The sequence below is a fragment of the Lissotriton vulgaris genome, chromosome 3_1 (assembly GCF_964263255.1).
Source record: "Lissotriton vulgaris chromosome 3_1, aLisVul1.2, whole genome shotgun sequence".
NCBI classification, from domain to species: Eukaryota; Metazoa; Chordata; class Amphibia; order Caudata; family Salamandridae; genus Lissotriton; species Lissotriton vulgaris.
The window spans coordinates 47,197,769-47,220,451 of record NC_141689.1 but is presented as its reverse complement, the minus strand read 5'-3'; the positions used below and the strand labels follow the sequence as shown (position 1 = coordinate 47,220,451).

The following is a 22,683-nucleotide window of genomic DNA, read 5'->3' as shown; positions in this document are numbered from 1 at the left end:
GCGCCACACCTCTTCCCTGAATCATTGTAAATGTAGAGTATTTATATAGCGCACTTCTACCCGGAGGCCTCTTAAGGCTGTATTCATACCGCTGTGGAACCCATCCTGGCTTTCCTGTGAAATGTCCACTCCTGGGCACCCCCAAGGTGAAGCCAGGCATCCACAGCGCTGCTGCGGCAAGCTATTGCCCAGAGTCACAGAGTGGGACCCATGATTAGACTAGGCACCAAGGCGAAAATTATCAGGTCTGGGGAAATTGAGTCCAAGAGCCGCCGAGGCGGGAATTGAACCCTGGTCCCGGGCCAGACCTCTGCATCAGGGTCTGCCGCTCTAACCATTGAGCCACACTTCTCCACTGATACTTGATTGATACTATGATGTGTTGAAAAATCACAGCAGTGGTGTAGCAAGCTAATCTGCTAAACCACTATAGAGTAGAAAAAAAGTTATTAATCTTTAATCCAAAATGGGGACCATATCGCCCCTGTCTTGATGGCATACACTGATGATGAACATGCATGTAAGGAGCACGCTTGCAACCTTTTGAGAGAACGAAAAACAGAAATAAGTACTCACATCGTCATGAATAGATGATAGACAGTTATGTGCACTATAGGTCTCAAAATGCAGAGTAAATGCTAACGAACAGCTAAACACTCACCTGTCCGTCGGTACCCCGGGCTGCACTGAACCGTCGTCGGAGGTAACGATTGTCAAGGATCAGGTGGTATTTATTGCGCTGTCATTGGTCATACAGAGTCATGGGACCCCTCATTGCAGCGCTCAATTTGGAAGTGAGCTCACGAGTATAAGACCTAATTGGTGGAATGGATGTAAATAAGGAGGTAGTATGTATTTACATGAGCCATATCTATTGGTGAAAAAACATCTCCGACCCCACTTAATAGAACTCTGCTCTTCTGGGTTTTTTTGGGGCCTTTTTATTTTTTGGGTCTTGACCTGAGAAAATCTACTATGTGTATATATGTATATAGAGATAACTCTAATCACTAGTATATGCAGTAGACCTTTGTACTCCCTACCATTCCTATGTGACTCTTAGAGTATATCCATTTGAATCACTTCCTTGAGCGACTTTACTATTTGTACATTTGCAATTTTTCTTTCTGTTTGTATCTCTTCCTTGTGTGACTTTACATCTTGTACATTTGCATTTTTATCTGTTTGTATCTTTTATGTAACGCATGTAATCCTAAGTCCTTATGTTTTGCAACAGGTTCTTATGTAAAATGCTCTGACACCTTCAGGGAAAGTTCACGCTATATAAAAGGGCATTAAATAAATAAATAGGTTTTCAAGCCGCCGATGGCTCAGCCCGTAGCACATTCGCCAAGGCTCCATCAAACAAGGTCCCCTGGTTCGCGGCTGTGGGACGTCATAACTGATTTTGTCAGTGTACTTGGATATATTACTCGTATTTTGATAGTTTTCAAGGAAAAGATTGAGAATTAGACAAGGAGCCTCTCTTATTCATGTTGCACCCGAGTGTAAACTGGCAGTAATAAACTCAATTCCAAAGAAAGTATAATACTGATAATCGAGCTCATATTAACTTGCGTTGGTAAAGTGATCTATACATCTCGTTGTGCAGGCAGACTCAAATATCAAACCACCAGTTTGTAAGGGACAAAATGATCATGCGCATCTCTTTATTGCGGCTGTTTAATGAGCACGCAAGAACCCACTAGGGTATACTGCACTGGTTGGTTCTCCTAGAGACTGACTAAGAAGTGTAATAAGAGCAAGCTGCCGCTGGGAAAATAAAAGATTGATGAATTATTTGAAAACAAGTCCCTAGGGCTCAAAAGAGATGGCTAGAAAAGCAAATAACTCAGCAGTCAATTCCATGCAGATGCTACTTTCAGAGGAATGTCCACGGTATATCAACATTAAGACCCTTTTTGTCACTCTGTAGTTTGAATACCCAACGTTGTTCTTTTGCAAACAAAAATGTGTATATGTCTGCAATATGTGTGGGCATGAGTGGTTGTTCCAAGACAGTCCAGTACAGTTCCTCCGCTGTATGTTTAAAGCACAGGAAATTATGAGTAAGCTTAGTAGCTTGTGTATTGCATCGTATTGTACTTTTGCGCTCTGAAATCCGTAATTTGACCCTGCGCGTAGTCATGCCCACATAATGAAGTTGGCATGGACCATGCATGGTCTTGATGTCCCAATATCTCTGTGGTGTGCTTGGTCTGTGGACACACTATACACGACCCGCTATCTTCGGTAGTACATAAAAGTGTGGCAAAAATCTTAATTCATCAAGGTTGAGATGTGTCAGCACGTTCAGTGATATGTCCAATGCTATTAAAAAATAATATGTAAGCATTGGAAGATTCTCAACATTACTAATGAAAACATCCCTCTACCGCTGTTTGCGTTCAAAAGGAGTTCCAAACTTAGAGATTCATTGGTACATACAAGACCCAGGACATCAACGAGGATTCCCTCCACTGTGGCAACCTTGTGGAATCTGCCCCCAGTACAGGGACGTTTCCCATGTGGGTCATGTTCAGTTTGTCCACAGACAGAGTCACAACAGAGATTGATATTGGAACTTCAAGACCATGGTCCCGATTGAAGCATGCAAACTGTAACAGCGATAAACTCATCTACTTAGTTATGTGTCCATGCCAACTTCATTATGTGGGCATGACGACTCGCAAGGGCAAATAACAGATTTTAGAGCACAAAAGTACAACACGATGCAATCAACAAGCTGAATCACTTCCTGGCTCACTTTGTTCCCCGCACATAGGCTGGACCCTGCTTCTCACAGGTCCGACACATGCCCTTACCCAACCGTTAAGGAGTTTCTTTATTTAAGAAACCGCAGCGCTGATTTAAGCGCTTCCTACTTTTCAGGCCCTGCCAAACAAGGACGCACCCGCCCGTGTTATTCCTGACATTTTCAAACAACTCACGATTTGCTCAGATTATTACCCGTCGACCGGGTCGGAATTATCACCAGTCTTTCGGGGAGTTTTGAGCACGAACACCACGTTTTGTCTCTTTAATGTTTCTTTTACCCAGCGTTCTGTGTTTTACTGTTGCCCTCTTCCAGGGCGCCACCCTCACATAACGCGCCATCACTCTCTACCTTCACTATAGATCACGCGCTCCTATCGCTGGATCAGGTGATGCGTGAAGCCCCTCACTTCTCCGGCGCAAACATGGACCATGCGCAGCAATGGGTAATACTGCCTCTGGTCAGCTAATATATCATCCACACAATAGCTCTGCTTCCGTATTTCAAAGTCGGGAAAGTCTGATTCATGTGCAAATATGAAACGTTCTTTATAATGCGAGCAACGGGTCTGCTTCAAGGCTGAGCATGTACGATATCTCCAGCCTTTGACCAAACTGACTATTCACGATAATGGTTTAAAATATTTACAGGAGGAACAAAAAAGGTCCCACACCAAATCAACTCATAAGAACCCAAGTGTAGTTCACATATTCCTCAAAGTACCAGGTCTAGCTTAAAGTATGTACCATGTAAACATTAACAAATGTTAAGCAAAATATGAAACATAGAAAGTGTGTGTATTATAAAAGTATACAATTTATTACAATTCAAAGATAAAATCAAACAATTTATACAATAAATGTGCCCAAATGCACAATAGCTTTTTTTTAAAAAACAGTTAAAAATCACAATTTAAAAACATTTCATCATAAATGTCACAGTTGTTCGACTACAAGAACAACTGTGACATTTATGATGAAATGTTTTTAAATTGTGATTTTTAACTGTTTTTTTTAAAAAAAGCTATTGTGCATTTGGGCACATTTATTGTATAAATTGTTTGATTTTATCTTTGAATTGTAATAAATTGTATACTTTTATAATACACACACTTTCTATGTTTCATATTTTGCTTAACATTTGTTAATGTTTACATGGTACATACTTTAAGCTAGACCTGGTACTTTGAGGAATATGTGAACTACACTTGGGTTCTTATGAGTTGATTTGGTGTGGGACCTTTTTTGTTCCTCCTATTTAGACTCCTTGTCCCCTATTTAACTATAGAGGAGGCCTCCCTTCTTCTTTTCACTTAAAATATTTACACCCTTTTAAACATGCTTGCCAATGTGAGTATATGACTTAACTTTTCATACTTAATTTGTATTCCTTTTTTAAAATTAACAAATTTTTGAGTTTTCTAACGAGGGTTTGCTCAAACATTTTCAGAGTGTCTTCTATTAACACTTACACTGGAGGTAGGAAACCTATTCATAGAGGTGTGCAATGGCCTCAACAGCACAGACTCCAAAATAGACACCTGACCGGCCACCTTTACTACATGGGGCATTGCCTTGACAGCCACGATGAGCGCTTTGCCCGACTCAGAGAATGGAGCAGCGATACCCACGGATCTACTTCTTCAAATGGAGATGGTTTAGGCTGTTATCAACACAAAAAATCAACACCTGAAGGAGCACTGAAAGCGCAGCAACACCAGAGTGATGGGCAGTCCAGAATCCACTGCATGATCAATTTGGAGCACTCTATGTAAACTCTCCTTTGGACTCTGTTTGGTGACCGGGCCCGTCACCGGGAGCACCAGCACACCTCATTATAGTGCACTTACTCCATTATAGGGACTGAGACACTATCCTTTGCCCAGCATGTGCCCCGCATGTGAAAAGGGTGAAATTCAATACCAAGTCAGCAGAATATCCACCTACCTGCCCCTTCCCTTCATGGTTATTCTGCCCAGACTTTCTTGAGTCTGTGAGGCATCTCCTACACCCATCTCTACCAGGCTGAGCTTCGAGTGACCCTCAATGGCAAAACTCAATTCTTTACTCTTCCCAAATTAGTCATGATGTTCTGCTGCAAACAGACCTGCAGGTCCCCAGACATGGTTTCTCAGACTGACCCAGACCAAGATAGCCATATTAGTGACAATGACTGAAGACTCATATTGCAGCCCTTAGTATGTCCTTTCCGGGCCTCTTGTCCCAATGTTGGGACAGGCAACCATCCACCTCTCTGTCTTGCCTTGGGGATGATTTCTTCCTAACTTTGTTAATTTTTTTATTAAAAGGGAAAGGGTTTCTCCACAATGAGCTGGGGACGTTGAAGTGGTTTGGAGGCTGACATTTTGAAACATGTACTTGTTTGAAGATAACATGCTCTCTCTCCTGATGGCTTCTAATTGCATTTGCATTTCACTGGTGCCCAAGTGCAACAGGGTGACACCTGACCTAGCGATAAAGCCTTTCAGTATACCATGATATATATCATGCTACTGACGGATCATCTTCAAACTCCTCATCCACGCACACAAAGCACTCCACAACAACGGACCAGCCTACCTGAACGACAGACACAACTTCTACACCCCGCCCGCCAGCTCCGTTCTGCCAGCCTCGCCCTTGCCGCCGTCCCGCGCATCCAACGAACGACCGGCGGCGGCAGATCCTTCTCTTTCCTCACCGCCAAGACCTGGAGCACCCTCCCCACCCACCTACGGCAGACCCAAGACCTACTCGCCTTCAGAAGGCTCCTCAAGACCTGGCTCTTCGAGCAGTAGCAGCACCCGTCCCTTCAGCGCCTTGAGACCCTCACGGGTAAGTAGCGTGCTTTACAAATTCACTGATTGATTGATTGATTGATTGATTGACATGGAACATTCTATTGTGTTTTTATCTAGAAACCTGAATCAATATTACTATTTCATGCCCTTATACAGCTATAATTAATAATACCCCTATAATGGCATAAGAATCAGATCCATATTTAGGTAAATCGCCCTTGCAGTCCAAGGCACGGCAAAAGCTACTTCCTTGGATTCCTAGAAAGCACAACGAGTTCTTTCGACACACCAAACCTCCAGCAACCTGGGAAATCCCCACTTGCTTTGTTTTGATTTGTAATAGAACTCCTGCGAGCACTGTAACAACGGCCAGTTCTTAGTGAAATCTTTATTGACGTCCTATGTCCAAACCTTACGTCAAACTCAGCACCTTTCAGGTATCAATATACCAACGTTGCCTTAAGCAAACACACGGTGGTGGTTTTGGAGCAGAGCAGCTATCTACTTACCAAGAGCCCAGCTGATGCGAAAAGCCCACGGACGCTGCCCCTCCTCTTTGACGCGCTGAGAAAGACGCTGTCTTTTCTCCTGCCGAGAAAATCCAGCTCTGGCGTTTCCAGCCTACCCTTGCGGGTGACTGGGATATCGAGTCCTGAAAGAGAGATACCAGACCTCCTACATTCTATTCCCAAGGTACAGTGCTGACTAAACCCTTAGAGAGAATTCTTAAATCAGATTCATGGCAAAACCGACTTAACTTAAACTGCTACTTACTTACTCCTTCCCACGTATTAGGCTTAGGTCAGGTACACCGGGGTAGGCGTATTTTAGAAGCACCAGTTGAGCACATTAGCCAATGTATATATGTATGTATATATTTTATCCATTTTAAAGTGTCTTATGGCTAAGAAACCATATCAATGCTTTTACAGTATTATTTCATAATACTCCTTTTACTGTACGTACTTTACTTTATATTAAGTATTGCAATTGTGGCAATTCATTTCTCTTGCATGAGAAGGAAGACTGCTCAATAAATAATACCTTTTATTGAAAACCCCCGTCTCTCTCTTCTCTGCACTCTGGTGAAACTAAGAACGCACATTTGACTGAGTGAAATAGCTGTCTATTGTTTTCACATGACTCTAGAGATTTACTCTTATTCTGGGGGAGCAAAGTTGTCATGTTATATGGTTGTCCGAAGCTGAATCCCTTCTTGTCTGAGCCTGGGAAGCTTATCCCTCCCTATTCATTCAAGAAAGTTTCCAGTGACCTCTGAGCTAGCTGGTGCAAACCTAAATTAAGTTTAACATAGTCAGTAGAGACCAAGATTACCTCAGTCCTACACTACACTGCTGTTTATGTTATTCCAATGCGCAGAGCCTATTGGGAAAATAGGAACTACACTACATTGATTGACAGGGAACATTCGAGTGTTGAATGACCAGAGGAACATGGTAGACTTTGCCTTATTACAGAAGGTTAACCTTCCAAAGGACACCTGGGAGTGGCTCCCCTCTGGGCGGAAAAGTAAGGTGTACATCTCTACATACTAAGCATATGCGGTTGGCTGTGATTGTTCGGAGGGGACTCCAGTGGCAGATGTTAAAATCTCAGATAGAAACAGAGCGTAGATATGTAACATTGCATGGGGTTCTCTTGGGACACTTGCCTGCATCGTTGGCCCTACCATTGGCTTTGCAGATTTAACAGTGATATGGGGGGGTGATCTCAATGTTGTCCTTAACCCTCAGCTATGAATATATGAAATACCAGCATTTGTAAAGTGCACAGCTACCTCCAAAGAGTTGTCCTGGTGCTGGGGCCCTCATGAAGATTAAGCAAGCCATTGCCCAGAGTCACATTTTGCGGGGTTAACCTGCCGCTGTCTTCTTAGCGGCCAGCGGGATCAGATTGAAAATCTTTCTCAAGGTTTTTATGAGCCTGAAACAGGTCCCGGTTATCTCCAGGACATGGGGTTTGAAAGAAAGGGCAGAATCAAACCAGACGCCTAGATTTTTTGCAACCTCCACAGTTGATGGAGGGGCTGTGGTATTAACTGGCCACAAGTCCATTGGTTGAAAGAAGTTGTTTTTGCTGATGGGTGGAATTTCTGTTTTATCAGTGTTACAGCAGAGATGGTTATCTTTCTTCCATTTTATTACTGCTGTGAAAAAAAGATTTGAAGTTTTCTTCCACATCGGTAGAAATCTTGTCTAATGGCAGGATCAATTGAGTATCGTTGGCGTACGACGTGATTATGATCCCGTAGGTCGAAATCAACGAGGTACAAGGGACCATGTATATATTAAAAAAGAGAGGTCTTAAAGAAGCCCCCGTGGCACACCAGTGGGAACGGCTCGTGCTGGTTAAAGGAAAGAACCTAGCAAGATCACCTGCTTCCTATTTGACAAGAAAGGTGTAATCCATGCCAATGCGGAGTCGGGTATGCCGCAAGAACTCAATCTGGCTAGCAGGATGTTATGTGAGATGGAATCAAATGCGGCAGACAAGTCTAGAATAATCAAGACTGCCTTCTTGCTGTCGTCCATTATAAAAGTAATGGTGTCTGGTATCTTGAGTAACGCAGACTCAGTCAAATGTTTTGGACAAAAAATGAATTGGCGGGGATGGAAAATCTCTGTTGACTCTGAGTAACTAGAATGTTCTTTATATACAATTCTCTCTGTAATCTTACCACTCAGTGCCTGGTCATGTGCCTCTCTAATTGCTCATTATATTTGGTAACTTGCTCCCTAATATCTTCCAGATTAACTGGGGTAGGGCACGCCTCATAGTTCCATTCTTGATCCCTCAAGGTGTTCTCTATGGCCAGCATCCTGGACCAGAGGGCCTGTAAAACTTCTGCCTGTACTCACATGCATACCCCCCTGATACTGCCGCTCAGGCTCCCCCGCACTATTATATAGTATCTTTGTTCATCTAACTCAGAATGAGCATTTTGAACTGTAGACCTTTTTTATTAAGAGAAGGACTCCCTTGGAATATGTTCTGTATGATGTGGCCACTCTCACTTCAGCCCATGTCCCTCCCACCTCTACATCAGTAGCACTCGCGAGGTTAATTTCCTGCATCAGCACTATCTGCACATGGTAGCGAACTAAGTAAGCCAGCACCTGCCTTATTATAAAGAGGCAAAGTATAGACATAATGTGACCCACGGGCATTCATCATTTTGATGTACTGTAGCAATTGCAGGCTATAACATAATACTTTCACCCCTCCCTCTTCAGCGTCTCAATCATGTTAAAGACATCTCATGTACAATACAAAAGAAAAATCAAAAAGTAAACCAGACATCAATATCCATCACGTCTAGCATATCAATATGGCGTAACAACATGTGGGGTATGCTTTCTAGTGGCAGCAAGAGGTCTAAAATTCCCTCTCAGTGACCAAAGGTGGCTGGAGATAAGTAGTGACTTATGTACACTAATTGTATCACTGAAGGACAATATGTTCATTAACCACTGGCATGCATACAGCTGTTTTGAGTATAGGTCTCCAGGCAGAGTGCTTTCTTATTTACAGAAGTGGTGTTTTTATTGGTTTTCCCTCCACAAACCCTGTCTGGCCCATTAGTGCCATGACACGCGGACCTCGAGGGACTTCCCTCAGTTCTCAGTAGCCCTCTAGCTGATTCACCAACACTAGAGTGACTCAAAATGTCCTTTAGTTAGAGTTTGTCGCAGTTGTCATCTCTTGTGTCAAAATATCTGGGGATGAAGAAGAGGAGCATGGTGGGTTTTTTGGGGAGGACTGGACTGATTTAAAAAAATATATAGCTGCCTTTGGTGTAATACAAATCTTCTGATTTTAAAGCCATCTAAACTTCCTGATCAATTTAGATAGTACATACCGATTGAATTTTTAAATGGAGATGGCCAAATATTTATGAAGCTTCTGGCGCATAGTTTAGCAGCATTATGACCCATACCTATTTCTCCTTATCAGAATGGCTTTATTAGGCATAGACAGATAAAAGATATAATCCGACTGACAGTCACAGCTATCAAACAAGCCACAACTGAAGGCACATGAATGCTTCGCCTGTTGTTAGATGTGGGGGAAATGTTCGACCAGGTGAAGTGGCAATTTTTGACCGTTCAGTGACACAATATTGACAACTAACATACCCCTATACTACTATATTGAGTTGTAAATATCAATGTAAAAACTTATCAACATCCTATATTTACAATGGTCATGAATATGCTTTTACAATATATATATATATATATATATATATTACCTACTGGCGGTCGCCAGTAGGTAGTTATAGTTAGGATTTTTTTCAATGTTAAATCTCAAAATTCTATTTGGAATAACTTTGGCACCGGTTGACGAATCTGCCTGAAAATTTCCTGAAAATGGCCTCGTCGAGCTCCGGTCCTTCCCTGAAAGTTTGGGGGGGGATACGTCAAGCGGGGGCCGAGATAAAAGGGGGGTCCCAAAACGCATTTTCCCCATGTTAATTTCCATAGGGCGGTCAATTTCACTTTTAGCCCGAACGGCTGAATGGATTTATACCAAACTTGGCAAAATTGTAGGGACTGGTAGCCCGATGTGCCTTTGCTATGTCTCAAGATATGTGCTGCAGTGGATTTTGAGTAATTTAGGTTCAAAAAAATATATATATCTATAGGCGCTCTCCGGTGCGCGCACCGGAGTGTGCTCCAGGCGGGACACGCGACTTGCGCGCAGAAAGCTGATTGGCTCTTGGGTGTCTGTAAACAGTCTAAACAGTCTGGAGCGGCCGCCATCTTGTGTCTCGGTAAAATCGAGACACAAGGGGTTTGAAAAAAAAAGGGGCAAATGACCATAAGGGGGAAGAGTAGACCCCCTCTGACCCCCTAGGTTTGATGTAGGGACTAAAATAGGGTCCTGCAGGGCATTAAAAAAAATTTTTCGTTTTGCGCGGGGGAAGCGCATGGTACGCGCACCGGCGAAGCACGGGGAAAATCCAGGACCATATTTATGAAGGCCTTGCGCTGTTAGTTTTGCGCCTCCTGTGCGTCAATTTTTGTGACGCACCAGCGGTGTAAAAAAATGCGCATTGTTATGCAATATTTAAAAAGTGACGCATCTATCTAGATGCGTCACTTTTTAAATATAGTGCAACGAGGCACATTTTATTACACTGCTGGTGTTATGCGTCACTTTTCTGTGCGCACTCCTTATGACATTCCAGATGTGTCATATTTAATGTATGACGAATCATGTTGCAAGGAGTTACAGATACGTCAGTATTTCTGACATATCTGTAAACATAAAAGTGATGCGAGGCAGGTGCAAGATTTTGACGCAACAGCATCCTAAAAGTGACGCAGAGAAATCTTATAGATTTCAGTACGTCGTTATTACCAAGCTTTTTGCGGGGGAATGCCCCCTTTGCATACATTATACCTGACGCAGATATAATGTGGCGCAGAGTTTTAAAAAGTGACCCATGTACCTAGATGCGTCACTTTTTAAAAATAGCGTCAGGTATAATGCATGCAGAGGGGGTGTTCTCCCGCAAAAAGCTTTGTAATAGCGACGCAGTGAAATCTTTGAGATTTCACTGCGTCAGTTTTAGGATGCTGTTGCGTCAAAATCTTGTGCCTGCTTTACAGCAGGTGTTAGACTGAGGCAAGACCTTTCACATGCTGCTTTCCCCATTTGAAAGGACACATTACTGGAGTTGCGTCACTTTTGTGACGCACTCCAGCAATGTGTTACTTGGAATGTCATAAGGAGTGCGCACAGAAAAGTGACGCATCGCACCAGTGGTGTAAAAAAATGTGCCTCGTTGCGTTATATTTAAAAAGTGACGTATCTAGGTAGATGGGTCACTTTTTAAAATCAAGCGCCACATTATATCTGCGTGAGGTATAATGCATGCAGAGGGGGTGTTCCCCCACAAAAAGCTTTGTAATAGCGACGCAGTGAAATGTTTGAGATTTCACTGCGTCACTTTTAGGATGCTGTTGCATCCTTTAAATATAGTGCAACGAGGCACATTTTATTACACTGCTGGTGTGATGCGTCACTTTTCTGTCCACAGTCCTTATGACATTCCAGATGTGTCATATTTAATGTATGACGAATCATGTTGCAAGGAGTTACAGATACGTCAGTATTTCTCACATATCTGTAAACATGAAAGTGACGCGAGGCAGGCGCAAGATTTTGACGCAACAGCATCCTAAAAGTGACGCAGAGAAATCTCATAGATTTCAGTACGTCGTTATTACCAAGCTTTTTGCGAGGGATTGCCCCCTCTGCATACATTATACCTGATGCAGATACAATGTGGCGCAGAGTTTTAAAAAGTGACCCATGTACCTAGATGCGTCACTTTTTAAAAAATAGTGTCAGGTATAATGCATGCAGAGGGGGTGTTCCTTGCAAAAAGCTTGGTAATAATGACGCAGTGCGTCACTTTTAGGATGCTGTTGCGCCAAAATCTTGCGCCTGCTTCACAGCAAACCTTTCACATGGTGCTTTTTCCATGTGAAAGGACACATTACTGGAATGGGTCACTTTTGTGACGCACTCCTGCAATGCGTTACTTTTGTGTTTACAGATATGTCAGAAATACTGACATATCTGTAACTCCTTGCGAATTGATTAGTCATATATTAAATATGACATATCTGGAATGTCATAAGGAGTGCGTCCAGAAAAGTGACGCATCGCTGTTTTCACGTAGCGATGCGTCACTTTTCAGAAATGAGGCCTCCAGTTTATTCACTGTGTCATAACTTTCTTTTCTAACACTCACCTTCTTTCATTCCTCCTACTTCACTTCCTTTCACCTCTCATACCTTTCTGTTCTTTCTTACTCATTCTCCTTTCAATTATCAATGCACTATATTTCACTTACTCTTCATTTTTTAAGAATATAGCTCTTTGATGAGAATTGGAGGTAGTTCTGAAAAGAACTTTTGGTTTTCTTCTTTTAACTGAACAGGAACAAAAACAGGGAATGGAAACTGCTCAACAGGAGCAAAAAGAAAAGAAAAAAATTAGGGGTGGGAAGGGCAGCGATGGTTCTCCAATGCTCGAACCATGAGCAGGACACTTTGCTCCCCATAGGTGAGGAGTTGATTGCAGTATCTGCATTTGACGACCCCATGGTTAAATGCAGGTTGTATGTTTGCTACCTGCTCCTGTGATTGTTCTCTTCCAGAAGAAGTTGCTCCTCCTGTTGATGTAGAGGCCCCATCTCTGGGAACCTCTTGTGCCAGAGCCCTGACACTTTCCCGGGCAAAATTCTGGGGGTGCCTCCTCTCCACATGGCGAATCATGGTGAAGTTGCCAAAAGAGTATTTTTTTGGGGGGTTACCCCGTGACAGGACCTGTTTGCAGATCCTGCACTCTACTTTTGGTGCATTCACCTTCTTCTGGTCTGCTGGAAACTTAAAAAATTTCCAGATGAAATGTTCTTTGACCTTCGGCTGAGGAGGCTCTTCATCAATGAAATCATTGGAGTCATCTTCACTGCTGGATGGTCTGGCAGCCATGATTAATCAAGGAATATGGAACAGCAAAAAAGGCAGGTCTTTCAGTCACAAAAGTGAAAGAAGAAGTGAAGGAAATGGGTGGGGATTTCATTCATTGTAAAAAAAAACTGTTAGCAACCAATGAAAAGTGTTATTTTAGGGTCACATGACCCGACGCGTTTACGTTGCGCGCTCCGGAGCACTTCCGGTGCGTTTACGCAGCGCGATCGTAGGCGCTTCCGGGGCGCAAACGTGGCGCGATCGTAGGCGCTTTTGCGTGCGTTTATGCGCCGCGAACGTAGGCGCTTCCGAGGGCACTTACGTTGCGCGCCGAAGTGACGTCATCAATCTTTTATAGAAATGCATAATCATTTTCCTTATTAAAAAAAACTAATTTTATTTGTATGGTACGAAATGTTTTGCATTATTATTAACTTTTCATTCATATTTTTTTTCACGAACGACAGTTGCGCTCTGGGTGCGCTTTCAGATGAGCTCTCGGAAAAGCTTACCGGAGAGCTTAGCTGAAAGCTTCCCGGAGCGCGCACCCAGAGCGCAAAAGAAAAAAATTATATAAAAAAAATGAATACTTAAAAAAAAACAGCAAATTGTAAAAAAAAAAAAAGGTTAGAAACTCGATATACAAAGGAATTAGCATTTAAAAAACCTATGAAATTCACTGAAAAAACCATAGGTTTCACACCAGTTATAGTTAGGAATTAGCATTTAAAAAACCTATTAAATTCACTGAAAAAACCATAGGTTTCACACCAGTTATAGTTAGGAATTAGCATTTAAAAACCCTATTAAATTCACTGAAAAAACCATAGGTTTCACACCAGTTATAGTTAGCTGGAAATTTTACTGATATAAAACCATTGAAATTCCCACGTTATAGTTAGATGGACTCACTATAACTTGCGCGTGCAATGCACTGCTGATGATGTCTTATTAAGCCAGTTAACCAATCAATTTTTAAAAACCATCCATTTAGACACTTATTTAAACATTTATTCTTCCATCGACTTTTACATATACATATATAAAATATATTTATTTTTCAGAAAGACACACATTCACTGGATGGTGTCATCAGTGATGTCATGAGTGATGTCACTGACCATGTCATGAGTGATGTAATATGTGATGTCATCAGCAGTGCATTGCACGCGCAAGTTATAGTGAGTCCATCTAACTATAACGTGGGAATTTCAATGGTTTTATATCAGTAAAATTTCCAGCTAACTATAACTGGTGTGAAACCTATGGTTTTTTCAGTGAATATATATATATATATATATATATATATATATATATATATATATATATTCACTGAAAAAAACATAGGTTTGACACCAGTTATAGTTAGCTGGAAATTTTACTGACATAAAACCATTGAAATTTCCACGTTATAGTTAGTTGGACTCACTATAACTTGCGCGCCTGCAATGCACTGGTGATGACGTCACATATTACATCACTCATGACATGGTCAGTGAAATCAGTCGTGACATCACTGATGACACCATCCAGTGAATGTGTGTCTTTCTGTAAAATAAATATGTTTTTCAAATGTATTTTGAAAAGTTGATGGAAGAATACATTTTTAAATAAGTGTCTAAATGGATGTTTTAAAAAAAAAAATTGATTGGTTAACTGGCTTATTAAGTGTATCTTAGTGAATACATATATTAGCGAGTAATTTTTAAATATTTAAATATATGTATCAGTGTTTCACTTTGTGTATAAGTGGCTGCATGGGTTGGTGAGTAGCTACTTGTGTGTGTATATGAGTTATTAGATGTTTTTTTAGTATCAGTATAAGTGTCTGTATGGTTTGGTGGGAGTATTACTCAGCACATAGATGCATTAATGACTGACTCACTGTTTGTATGTGTTTTAAAGACAGCGTATGTGCAGGACTGTATGGGTGAATGAGTGTGTATACGTGTGTGTTAGTTTGTGAATGACTAGTGTCTTTATCAGTAACTACATATGTTTTAATCTAGTATATGTTAGTATTGATGTATATAAGTGAGTATATGTGAGAGTGAGCGATTGAAAGAGTTCTTGTTTAAATATGTATGTGTTTCTATAAGTGATTGTTTAAGAGAGTAAGTATGTGTAAGTTTCCTTAGAAGTAAGGTGGTAGTGTGTGTATAGCTGTATATGCAAATAAATGGATGTTCAATAGTTTATTTGCATGTGTGATTATGTGTGTGAGTAATTTTTGGATGACTGTCAGTGTGTAACAGTATGTATAGGTGTTTCACTACATATGTATGAGTGACTATATAGAACTGTTGGTGAATGAGTGGATGTGTATATAGATGATGGTATTACTGAATTGGTTGTTGTAACTGGTATGGGTATATCCATTTTTTTGAAAATGTTAGTTTCTATTTTTGAATATGTGTTTCAAGGGTTACATTACACTGAAAGGAGGTCTGTCACTCTATCACAAGGATGGTGTCATCAGTGATGTCATGAGTGATGTCACTGACCATGTCATGCGTGATGTAATATGTGACGTCATCAGCAGTGCATTGCAGGCGCGCAAGTTATAGTGAGTCCAACTAACTATAACGTGGAAATTTCAATGGTTTTATGTCAGTAAAATTTCCAGCTAACTATAACTGGTGTCAAACCTATGGTTTTTTCAGTGAATTTACTAGGTTTTTTAAATGCTAATTCCTAACTATAACTGGTGTGAAACCTATGGTTTTTTCAGTGAATTTCATTGGTTTTTTAAATGCTAATTCCTATCTATAACTGGTGTGGAACCTATGGTTTTTTTCAATAAATTTCATTGGTTTTTTAAATGCTAATTCCTAACTATATATAGGAACTCAAACCTATGAAATGTAATATGTTTTATAACGAATCTTATATTGTATATTTATATAATACTATTTTTTATTTTTTTATTATTATTTTTATTTTTTTTCCCTGGTGCGCTCCCGGGGCGCGTACTGGGTGGAGCGCACCGGTCAGCGAAATTTTTCCACGCGCCCCGGGGCGCGTACCGGGGAGCGTCCCGTTAGCGCTATTAGCGTAAACGAAAACATCATCGTGACGTATCGCGTAGCCGCGTCCGCGTGATACGCACGGCGTAAGCGCGCCCAGAAGCACCCACGCGCATACGAACACGCTATGTAAGAGATGAGATTCCTTAGATAAAAGAATTTGAAATTTTAATCTGGGTAAATGAGTGAGGCTTAACAGTCCAACAAACAGCACGTAAATTACTCATAAGAGACATCGACAAAGAACAATGATCATTAAATATAATAATATTGTGAAGTACTATATCCTTAAATAAATACAGAAAATATGAACAGATAAAACACTAGCAAAAGAAAACTGCATCGGAAACAAACATTGTAGAATGGAATGAGTGTAAGGAGAGAGGAAAGTAATGAGTATAGAGATAATTAGGAAGCTGAGAGAGAAAAGAGAAAGTAGGGAGGTACATAAACTCCCTGTTAATAGCAGAGAAAAGATGACAAAAGCTGATAGACTTTAGCCATGATTGTTGGTGTCAAAAGGAAGGGCATAGGAAAAGCTGAAGGAGTTGAGGCATACAATCATCCCAAACCAGATCCCTGGAGAGTTACAATATATAGGAAATAAAATGGAGGAAGGATGACTTTTGAAATAAGTAATACTTTAGAGGGTAATGTGATTTAATAACACATCAGTCATAACATCATGGATATACTGTAAACCTGCAGAGAATATAAGAAGGACAAAACTAAGGGGTATATGTACTTGGAAATAATGTAGCACAGCACAGCGATGCAAGGAATTTCGAAGTGCTGTGCCTTGTCATTTTAAAATCTCCACCCAAGAAGAGTCCCACTGCATTGGAATTAGCTATCTTCCCAGTATCCTTTATAGTTCGAGAAAAACTAAACATTTTCTTAAAATAACCCTCATCTACCAAGACAAACCGTTGAGGCATGCTTCATCTTAGGGTTCTTCCCGCCCCACTGCAAATTTTCATAATGGGTTCCGAACCACTCAATTTCTTTTAATTCATACAAAACTAGTAAGTAGGAACTTAAACATTTTTTAAAAACTAATGAGTCCAAATGTGTCTCATACATCAACAAATAGGTTATTATCAACAGGAGCTAAAAAAAATCGGTTTCTCTCTGAAGCATATATTAATTACTGCTGTAATATGTTAACTCTCACCCTTATCAAATATATTTTATCCTATTGTTAGGTGAATGAATTCCTCCAGAAGATTCATTTCAAGACTCCAGCTGGAGCTGAGTTTGGTTTTGATGAAAATGGTGAAGTGGCAGCCCTTTATGATGTTTTGTCTTGGGATTCCTTTCCTGGTGGAACCTTATCATGCGTCCAAGTTGGAACTTATGACCCCTCAGCTCCACCAGGTCATCAGCTTTCCATCAACAAGAGCTCCTTAGTCTGGCATCACACTGGGAAAATAAGTGGAACTGTCATTGCAAGTCTGCCTCAGGTAACCCTTCTAAGCTATGCCCTCTGAGCTCTTGAATAAAGTGAGTATGCTTAACTTGTTCTATTTTCAGCTGTTGCAATTTACAGGAAGAATACATTGTGAAGAGTTTTGTTTTTAATTACTCAGTTACTGAAATGCATACATATATGAATAATCAGATTCTGAGGAACAAGAATATATGGAAATAATAGATGACCATGTTTGTGGGAGTGCCTTGCTCATGCATGTACTTCACTACATTATTTCTATGGATGTCACATTGCTGAAGTAGTCATAGTGAAATTAACAAAAAATATATATTTTTTATTATTTAATTTCTCCTCAGGCCAATTATTTCCCCTTTTTCCTGTGCACCAATATATACTTGTGTTTTCTTGTGGGTGACAATCAGCTAAAGGTTTATGAAAAGCTTGACACATTTAGTTAATGTTAGTATTTCAAAATCAAGTTTTTTTCTCCTTCAGACACTAGAGATTCTTTCCAATGAGCATTCTCCCAAATTAGAGATGGAATACATGTAAGGCTGGTACATGGTCAGAATGTCTGTGTGATAATTTGTCCTTTTGGTGACTGTTTTGACACATGAATAATACTTACTTGAGTCTGTGATTTGGTTACTTAAAACTCAGCTGATCACCCACTAACCCACCCTCTCACTCACATTAACCATTCAGATAAAAAAAACTCCAATGATAAACAATGCTAACCAACCTCATGAAGATGAAGAGTAGAGGGTCTTGCATAAATAAAATATATTGATGTCTGAATACATACCAGTAATTGGTTTAGTCATTTATTCATTTCTTTATACATTAGTGCTGCAGAAAAGGTCAACATCTTGCATGAAGTGCATGTCTGCAGGTATGGGTGTTTGCATAGTATGAACATGTCAAGGGAGCTATGGAATGCTGACTAGAAGGGCAAAGCCCAGGTACATTTGAAGATGATTGATAGAGGGATAGAGGATGGGAGTGGACATATGTGTAATGAAAACTCCAAAGGCTAAAGGGACATCATAGTTAACTGAACATGTCGGTTAAATCACACTAACAAAACCACTGAAATTTCCCAGTTATAGTTGTTTCAAGAAACCATAAATTGTGTTCTAAAGTAACTATATCAAGTGCCCCGCCATGCACAGTGTTGTCATCGGTTATGTAATTTCAGATGCACAATTAATGTTATCAATGGTCTCATAATGTAATCAGTGATGCAAAACGTGAGAATACTAGGTGTGCATCACTAGGGAGAGAGTTATAGTTACTCTAGGGCACCTGTTTAAAATTATATGTTTTAACTGACATTTTCACCTTAATATGACCCTTTAAACTTTAACTTTTTCAATGAGTATTTAAGGTTTGTTTTCATAATGTAAAGTACATTTCAAAGTTGAATTTATTTGCTTAGTTAATTAAACCCAGTGCAAAACAATTTATTTACCACAGCATTGCAAATAATTTGCAATCATTAAAATTCCTCCCCCTAAAACCTATAAAAAGTAATCCGCTAAATTTGGAATAAAATTCCAGCTCTTGTAATTTTAAAATATAATCAACCACATACACGTCATACACAAAACAACCTGTATGAGTCCTATCTGAAGATTTTTTTAATAGTAAAACAATTTTCCATAATATGTCACTGCAGTGGCCTACTGAGACAGAAACATTTACCAAAGTGCTTTTAGAGCCTCTAAAACACCTTGCCTGTGGATTTTTAAACATGGCCGCTACTCACTGCCTTCAGTGGCAGTCATCTATTTCTCCACAGACTTGAGGAATTTTACCATTGCATAGCTGAGTCTAGGATCCGCACTGTTGAAGCAAGCAACTTCAGCCTCTTTGCATGACCTGATCTCTCTCCCTAAATAGCAATTTTCAACGTTCATCTAAGGTGGCTTTACAGAGGCACAGCACATATATGATGTCCTCAGCTCCAAAGCCTGCATTTGTTTCCAAACTCCTTTGTTTTTAAGGGTGGGTAATACACCAATAATGGGATTATCCCTAGTCTTCATCTTAATACTATTCTTTTATATGGATGGTGTAGGGTAATGCTATGTAGTCTTGGGGGATAGCTTCTTGTAGTTGCAGAGAGTTAGCCATCTGTGGCTTCATCTTGCCAAAGTCTGTTTGTCGCCCCGAAGCAACTTTACATTTGTATTTCATTAAACAATGTTTTTCAACTCACTACGGCTTGAATTGTGGGCCAACACGGATGACAGGTCAAAGGGGGTAAAGGAATTTAGGATAAAAGCTCACCACCGTGAGCTATCCCTCCCCAGTATTTCCAGCCAAAGATGTTGACCAAAGGAGACCTCCTTCACAATTTCAAGGCTTTTACATCATCTTGCAAAAGCCATCTGTCTGCCCAAGGTTTATTAGACCAATCCTAACCCCAGCATGTTTCACGCTGGTGACACATATTCATGGGAAGGAAAGACTGCTTTGTAAATTTTTGTAACTGTGGCTTTTAAAGTCACATTGACCCAGCTCCTCAAAGCCTCACTTCCATAAGCTAGTGTTGGATTCTGGCATGTGCCACCTACAAAATTGGACAGAAGGAGGAACCCCTCATTTGTCCTTGGAACAGTCCCAGGCCGGCTCTCAGTGCTTTGCCTTTCATTCATATTGTTTCCATTCGGAACAAAGAGAACTCCCAGATATTTATACACTTTGATTTGTTCCACCTTTTAAGTGCCCAAATGCAATTTGTCATTTCTCTGCTCTATTCCTTGAAACATAAGAGTTTGGGAGTTTTCCATGTTAACAGTTAGCCCATTGTTATTGGAATATTCCACCCTGAATTTCCATACAGTTTCAAAGAGTGTTCAAATTTTCTTGGGCTAGTATTTCCGATACAAAGAGGAGTATTTGACCCTTATTCAGCACTTTCAGTGTTGCTTATTAATTGTTGTAGGTGCCATCTTCTCTCCACTGTGTGGTGACAATAATCCGGCCTCATGAAAAATGTAATACCTTTGCCTTGTCGTTTCCTATCAGGTTGTGCCAAGTCATAAAGCGCTTGCTGAGCTGAAAAATTATTCAGATTGATCAGGATTGCTCTAGGGCGGTTTCTGTTTGGCCCTTTTTTCCAACAGGCTGTTTAAATGGAAATCTATGGGCTCTCTGTATCACATTAGCCCAGTTCCACATTGTAAACTCCGGAAACAGCATCAATAAAAAGCACCTGTACAAACTTGCGGACATATGTCCCTTCCACTCCTTCCGGTATTCCCAGTATCCTGAGGTTATTTCATCGAAGTCGGTTTTTTAAATAAACTATCTTTAATTGCATATCCTCACGATGGGATGTTATCATATTGATATTAGCTCTTTTTACCACCACTTCGTCCTCTAGAGCGGATATCCACCATTCTGCTGCATTAATTCTTTCGGTGAATTCACTGCAAGACGTTACAATCCTCCTAACATATTTTGAAGTTTACGACAGGCAGTGTGTGTCTTCTGATTTTCTGAACGGGTCTCCGCTCTATGTTCCACTATTGATTGATGAATTGACATCAGTGATACCTCAACTGTATTATCGGGTGGCGCTGTAGCTCCTGGAGGATGTTCCTTATCACCTTGTAATTCAGGTGCGGGTTGCGGGGCGAGAGATATTTCCCACAATAAACTCTTGCCTGCCCTTGCTTGAGATGTGTCTGTATGTGCAGTCTTTTGCTCCAGAGGTTTGTTACACACCATAGTAGCATCTATATTTTTCTCCTCCAATATAGAGTCCATTGTTGAGTCATTGTGCTCACTTCCTAGACTCGTTATAGACCCTTCTAAAGACTTCTATTTCAGACCTTCATCCTGCTCATCTGAAATGTCTGATGGGTCTGATAGTGAAAAGAAAGGTTCACTTGAGTCACTCTTGCCACTAGGTAAGTTTGCTTTCATTATATTCAGTTCTGGCTCTGTGACTTGATTAGTAAGAGAATCAAGAACCTGATCTTCAGTAGTTCCCTACAGGTTTTGTACTGTTGGCACTATCGATTAGGCCCCATTTTCAGATTGCTCACCAGACAAATCCTCCCCTGCTGAGTGTAAAGAGCTTAATTGACTTGCTGTTTCCGCTGGGAGCTTTTGTTGAAGCACAGTATTGTGTATTACTTTGTTTTTTCTTTCCTAGATGTTGCAAATATTTGTGGTACTTTCTTGCTCATATATTGATCCTTATAGTTAGGGCAATTTAGTTCTCCTACTGCTCCCTCCAGAGCCTTTTCCTTAATACTTCCTCTTATCTGAGAGTCCTGAAGTCGATTGCCCAGCAGAGTATCCAACATCCCTCTGCTTTTACCGCCTCGTGCTGTTTTTGGTGCCATCTTGAAGTGTTTACCCACTCTGATAACCTCATCATATAATGCCACTAATGTGTTATTTAAAAGTTATTATGTGTACCGATTTAGATTTGAAGCAGCACAGTAATGCAACTAATAATTCAATGGCTATGTCAATTTCAGTTCACAAGGTGAAGCATCAGCATACCCCCCTGTACACTCACCCCTCCTGCCCCTCTCCACAGAGCTGCTCAATTTCTCTGTTTACCATACCCTGCCTGTATATGTGGCAGTATCCAATACCGTGGGGGAGAAAAGGAAAAGCAGCCCGCCGCAGCGTCCTCCTCCAGCTCCAATGATTCACACCACCTGAAGCGTCATCTGTTTTGGCCCCGTGGCATCCTCCGTCAGTTTCCAGTCCTGCACAGCAGCTAATGCACCCCCCAGCACCACAGCTACAATACAGCGGAGAGCAACCCGCCTTGGTGACCTCCATTGGTTCTTGCTACTTGCTCCAGCTAACGCACCCCCAGCACCTCAGGGAGGCCTCAATGCACCAGATGCAGCCTGCCATTTGGCCCCCAGTGTCTCCGACCTGCCTTCCGGCTGATTCGCTCTCAACTTCGGCCTCCGCCCAAAACAAGCAAACGGTACCGGTCCTCCACCTTCTCCTTAAATTCATTTTTCTTCGCCATCTATGTACTTGGCTTTCTCACGAACAGAGAGGAGACGAGGTGGAGCTCACCTCTCACAGGTCCATCTCGGACGCCATCTTTTAGGGGACGTTGGAGTACGGGCTGGGAGGTCGGCAAAAACAAAAAAACA

The 22,683-nt window shown here is 41.0% G+C and overlaps 2 protein-coding genes across 2 annotated transcripts in view; both read left to right on the top strand.

Moving 5' to 3' along the window:
- The window catches only part of LOC147725914 (extracellular calcium-sensing receptor-like), a 181,945-nt gene that overhangs the window by 131,290 nt on the left and 27,972 nt on the right, over positions 1 to 22,683 (top strand). The window contains exon 4 of the mRNA XM_086963387.1: positions 17,316 to 17,573. Coding sequence (XP_086819513.1) covers positions 17,316 to 17,573 — 258 coding nt within the window. The remainder of the gene's footprint in view (positions 1 to 17,315; positions 17,574 to 22,683) is intronic.
- The window catches only part of LOC147725913 (vomeronasal type-2 receptor 26-like), a 59,134-nt gene continuing 53,850 nt past the window's right edge, over positions 17,400 to 22,683 (top strand). Inside the window, exon 1 of the mRNA XM_086962831.1 lies at positions 17,400 to 17,552. The gene's annotated coding sequence lies outside the window, so the exon portion shown is untranslated. The remainder of the gene's footprint in view (positions 17,553 to 22,683) is intronic.